The following is a 6,000-nucleotide window of genomic DNA, read 5'->3' as shown; positions in this document are numbered from 1 at the left end:
TCCCACGCACCAGTTACTGATCCCACGCACCACAGTTACTGATCCCATGTGCCACGGAGCAACTAAGGCCCCGCGCCATAGCCACTGATCCCACGCACCAGTTAGTTACTGATCCCACGCACCACAGTTACTGATCCCACGTGCCACGGAGCAACTAAGGCCCCGTGCCACAGCCACGGATCCCGCACGCCACAGCCACTGAAGCCTGTGCCCCTAGAGCCTGCGCTTCACAACAGAGAAGCCACCGTGATGAGAAGCCCTCACACCACAGCTCGAGAGTTGTTCCCACTTGCCGCAACTAGAGAAAGCCTGCACAAAGCAATGGAGACCCAGTGCAGCCAAAAGTATATAAATTTAAAAAACAGTAGTGATGAGCAACATCAAAATCTCAAAGTTAGGGATGGGCTTTGTACACTATCCATGCATTCTTTTCCCCAGCCAATTTCAAGATTACTTTCCTTTTGGTACAAAAAAAATGATAATCTTGGTGAGAAGGAAGACAGCCAGGAAAACATTTTGGTGTGTAATCAATCTGCCAGAGTTGCTTCGAAAATGGGCTTATTTTTCCTGTCAAATCTGATCTTTCCAAATGTTGGGGGAGCAATGAAAAACCTCTGGACATATTTCACATTAAAACAATACATATATGTCTATGTTTTGCTAAAATATTTTCCTCTGGCTGCTTGAATTTCGATGTGTTTGCCAACTTTTAAAAGATGTTGTTTGGAGTTCAACTCTTTTACAAATAAAAAATAATATCAAGCAAAAAATCTACACAGCTTATAATCACAGCAATAGCCTTACAATGTTAATTTGAGTGTGGGTAATCCATGTGAATCCGAAGGAAAGAGAAACAGCTCAAGGACCCATACTTGGAAGCGTGTTTGGACCACCAATTAAAATGATGAACGTCCACACAGTCCTTTCTAGCTTGTAATGGGAACCTTTCCGAGGCGCTTGGACCCACAAATCAGAACTGCTGCCTAATAATGTTCAGACATGAGGGCAACGTCAAACATCCCTGCAAAATATGAGTGCATGAAGCCACCCATGTTAAGCGAGAAAGAACCCTCTCCCTCCCTCGGGAGGCTCAAGTGTCTTGAAACTGTTTTGGTAAGAGCAGCTAAGCGCACACGGTGAGAGCGGGAAACGCTGCGGGCTGCCAATGGGAGGAGAGATCCCACTTGCCCCGTGTTCTTTCTCGTACGAAGACTTCCTTATATTAGAGTGAAATTTCACCGGGCCGATTTCAGTTATTTCTGGGCTAAAGTTGAAGGCAATTAAACAGAGGGGATACTAAACAGAAAGATGTATTGGGGCAATAAACTAGAAAATAACTAATCCATCAGCCTCAAGAGATGGGAATTTTTAAAACACAGGTGTTGGCGTGGATCAACCAAACTGCTTCATTCCTAGATCTGGTCTTATGCTGATTTAGGGAAAGGCTTCATTAAATGGGAAAATTTCACACTGTATAATGAATGTTCAGAGTCTTTCTCACTAAAAATTACTACTAGTCTTTGGAGTGAAAAAGATTCTTTTCTCATGATGCTCCCAGGAGATAGAAATCATCAGTGGTAATCTTCACATCTAGGCTTTTCTGTGAGTAAAAATGACTCCTTTGGCTTCCTTAATTGCAGGGTAGGTGGTCTCCCTCTCTTTTTTAAGGCCCTGAGAATCTTGGACGTTCAAAGGCAGGCTCACATTAGTTTTGGAACATACCACTTTGGCTGTTACAAGGCAGAAAGTGGGGTGTGGCCTCTGGGTTGAACTACCAGTCTGCTCCAAAGTCCAGAAGTGCCCATGTGCGTGAGAATGGGTACCTGGTCCATGGAAAGAGGTGAGCACACAGCTGAGATGTGGGAGCGACCAATAAGCGCCAGCTAGACTTTGGTTATTAGAGTTACTGTGGCTGTTACTGTTGCTTTTGTTCTGGCGAGTAACTATATGCTTTTAAAATTTAAATTAAAAAAATTTTTTTTACAATGTTGTGTTGGTTTCCTCCATCCAACAGTGCAAATCAGTCACGACTATACCTGCATCTCCTCCCTCCACCCGGCCGTTCGACCCCTGCAGTCATCACAGAGCCGGACTGGGCTCCCTGTCCTGCGCAGCAACTTCTCAGCAGCTACATTTCACACGAGACAGTGCATGCATGCTGGCGCTACTCTCTCCACTCGCCCCACTCTCCCCGCCGTGTCCACAAGTCCATTTTCTACATCTGCATCTCTATTCCTTCCTTGCAAACAGGTTCACCAATAACATTTTCCTAGATTCCGTATGTATATGCATTCATATACTGTGTTTATTTTTCTGACTTACTTTACTATGCATAATAGGCTCTGGGTTCATTCAACTCACTAGAACTGACTGAAATTCTTTCTCTGTAGCGGCTGGGAAATATTCCGTTATATATACGTACAGCTGTCATGTTGCCCTTTTCTCTTATAACCTTAATTTCACTGTGTCAAGTGTGAAAGCACAAAACTTGTTGAGAATCAAAAAAGATTCTAAGACTGAATATTCCTGCTTTTCTCTTCTCTCAAAGATTTCAACTGGTTAGCAGTTGGGTCAGTATCATATAGAATTTTACTTTATACAGTTGCATATTATATACATAAAAATAAATGATATAGTATACACTATATATACTATCTCTATACACACATGTATATAGATCTGTAATTTCCCCTCTAACATACACTGATATGTATACTTTTACACATGAGATGTGCACAGCTCATACATAGACTTTGTCATCGTAGAAAAGCTGAAAAATAGTGACTTATAAAGCATTTATATCCTATTGTTTTCAAGCTTACAGAAAGATATGGCCATAAAGTTAAGAAATTTTATTTTTAAAAATTTAGGTCTTTTATGTCTTTTGAAGTTCTTGAGTCTAATTTTAAATTACAACTTGACTTTCAAATATAGAGTTGTAAACAAGCCTCTCGTGTCTCTTGTTGACTGTAACCACGTTTGACTCGTTAGTTCTAGAGTCAGGGTGGGGGACGATCAAGGATCCATTTTCCCCTTCTAGTTATGTGATTTAGAATGACGGGAGATAGAACTGCTTCTATTTAGCTCTTAACTACAGAAACCAACGAGAAGATTAAGACTTATTTCTACTAGTTTGTACATTACTACTTCAGCATATGGACTTAAACCAAACTCCAGCTTGAGTGTATCTTTAATAGTTCCAAACTTCCCAGAATATGTCTTTCTAAATATTATCTTTGTTGGGTGTTAAGAGTAACTAAGACAACTCTTCTGGATGATTTACATAGCTTTAACTTTAACCTCAAAAATTCCATTATTCCCATGGTAGTGGAGGAAGTGGGGGAATGAGAGGCAGGCAGAAAGAGGGGGGAAGCGGGGAGGAGAAATTACAAACTTCTATCCATGAGTTACTTTAGATCATGTATTTAAATTGTAACAGTTACAATTTTTAAAAGGTGGGGGAGAGAAAAAAGGCAAGAATAAATTAAGAAAGACTACAGACCTTTTGGCACAATGCCTTTAAAAATATAGCTTAATTAATCCTTGAAACATTCCTCTTGACCAAACCGAAACCCTATCATATATATGAGGACTCTGTGGTTTCCCCAAAGCCGAGCAGCTTACCTAGAGTTCACAGAAAATGGAGGAACAGTTGTGCACAGCCTGGAGTCCACAGACTCCTCACATGTACCTGGCTGGTCTGCATTTGTATTTAACTGTGCATTTTAACTGCCAAAGACACAGGCATCTATACCACGGCAGTGAATGAGCTTCCCGACGCTCTTGCACACAGCGAATGTTAAAATGAGCTGGCCCACCCATGGTCCACAGCAACTCAAGGCAGGAGAACCATCCTGACACTCACGCGAGATGAACAGACGAGCATATGATTAAGTCTGCCCATCAGGAAAATGACGAAACCGTGGAAAACCACAGGGAAACTTAACAGGTCTAATGTGTGATGAACGCAGTAAGAGGGAAGTTGGTGGGGAGACTGGTCTTTATGGAGTGTGGCCCTGAGTTACCCGGAAAACCCAAAGGTGCGTCTTTCCTCGTGCTCTAGCTTAAGTGTCTTCTAAAGTCTGGATTTCAAGAAACCACAGTCCAGAACATGCTCGAAAGTGATGCTTCCTTATACCAAATTTTCATTTTCTGCATCAGGAACGCAACACACTGAAATCCCGTGGCCCTACCTGCCCGATGGCAGGTCACCTGCCCGCCTCTGAGCTGTGGTTTCACCATCGGGTGGACTTCTAGGGCTGCCTAAACAGTCTATCTCCCACACATGCTGTTACTGAGCTGCTGGATTTTGAGTGAATATAAAATCACGCTGTTTTTTATTGCTAGTGATAAAAAAAAAAGCAAGACTTCCCCATATCAGAGCAAGGCGCACGTCTTCTAAGAGATATTTTAAAAGGCAGGGAAATGAATTAGGAATACAATGTCTGATCGTTTGACCAATGACTGTCTTTCTGATGCTTGCTCTTTTCTAGCTTGAGAATTACATCCAGGACAACATGAAGAAAGAGATGGTAGAGATACAACAGAATGCAGTGCAGAACCAGACCGCTGTGATGATAGAAATAGGGACCAACCTGCTCAATCAAACCGCAGAGCAGACCCGGAAGTTAACCGATGTTGAAGCCCAAGTAAGTAGGGAAACGGAACCCAGAGTGGCCCAGACTGACAAAAACTAGCACAAAATCGTTGCCTAATGACACGAGGGAGAAGCAGGGAAAGCTCCAGAAAAGCAGAAGAAAGGATGACTTGATAAGAAGTGAAGAATTTGTGTCTAGATAGAAATTAAAACCAGGAAATATATATTTTTAATACTGCATTACATTTATTCAACTGAGGACATTCAGACCAGTTTCACATTATTCACACTTGCTACAAGATAAGTGCTCCATTGTCTTACTGGTGCTTTCTGGACTCTAGACGAACTTTTCAGTTCTGAGCCCTTAACGTTTTTGTGTACTTGAGGCATGAAGAGCAGAAGCAGAGAGCTAGAAATTTTGTTCTTAACCCGATCTCTTGAGTTAAGGTGAAACCTAAGTCTCATAAAACTGCCAAAACAATCTGTGGTGTGAGTTTATACAATTTGTGGTGTGAGTTTATAGAGAAGGAAGCAAAGGGAAGAGTAAGAAGCAGCAGCTGAGGCACAGAGAGGGCTTAGCTTTCAGCTCAAAGACCTGAGTTCCATGACTAACCCGATGAACGAATCGGAGTGAGGCACCAGCTTTCCGCAGGCCTCCAAGGTGGTGACTCTGAACTGGAGAGCTGGCCAGTTCCCTGTGAGCTTTAAGGTTCTATGAGCCATCAATTAATGGTAGGAAAGAAGAATATGAACTATGAAAATATTAGAAGAATAATAGCAAAACAACAGAATGAAGTTTGTCTGGAGCCATGCTGGATGGCCCGCCACAGGTGCCCAACAGAAAGACTCCCGGTGGGCAAACAGCGCTGTCGGGGGATCTATGGAGAAGCTCCAAGTTCAACATTCACCACTGGTAAGACGGCCTGCTGGTTCTAATCCTGACTTCTTTATAGGCTTATGAGGAGTTACCTTCCTACCACGAGTTATAAGTAATGCTACAAAAAAAAAAAAGTAGATTTAACTGAAAACGGTTCCCATGACATATTATTCCTGTATAATTTTATGATTCATGTGCTACTTAAGCTAAAGAACCAAGACATGCCCAGCATCAGCCAGGAAGCAATAAGGGAGAAGAGAAATCATAAAAGCCTTCCAATCGAGGCAGCCCATGTTGAGAAGGGCGCTGGTGTTCTCCCATCGCTGCCCCGAGAACCACTGGACAAGCAGAGAGACAGCATGGGAGGGGCAGGAGAAAAAAGATTCTTAGCTGAGTACAGAATAAGGTGTTCTCTGCTCATCAAATATCTCCACAATATCAGAATAGTCAATACAGACATTTTATACAATGGATCACAAGGTACTCAAAATTCTTAAAGGTAAATTAAAATCTAACACGCTAAGAC

General features: G+C 42.2%; 2 protein-coding genes across 6 annotated transcripts in view; one reads left to right on the top strand and one right to left on the bottom strand.

Annotated features, from left to right (window-relative positions):
- The window catches only part of MCPH1 (microcephalin 1), a 225,654-nt gene that overhangs the window by 98,716 nt on the left and 120,938 nt on the right, over window positions 1-6,000 (bottom strand). The gene's annotated exons all lie outside the window — the stretch shown is intronic.
- ANGPT2 (angiopoietin 2) overlaps window positions 1-6,000 on the top strand; it is a 56,810-nt gene that overhangs the window by 27,044 nt on the left and 23,766 nt on the right. Inside the window, exon 2 of the mRNA XM_040243214.1 lies at window positions 4,494-4,649. Coding sequence (XP_040099148.1) covers window positions 4,494-4,649 — 156 coding nt within the window. The remainder of the gene's footprint in view (window positions 1-4,493; window positions 4,650-6,000) is intronic.

This window comes from Oryx dammah, unplaced genomic scaffold (assembly GCF_014754425.2).
Source record: "Oryx dammah isolate SB20612 unplaced genomic scaffold, SCBI_Odam_1.1 HiC_scaffold_7, whole genome shotgun sequence".
NCBI lineage: Eukaryota > Metazoa > Chordata > Mammalia > Artiodactyla > Bovidae > Oryx > Oryx dammah.
The sequence above is the reverse complement of the archived record's forward strand: the minus strand, read 5'-3'. Positions and strand labels throughout refer to the sequence as shown.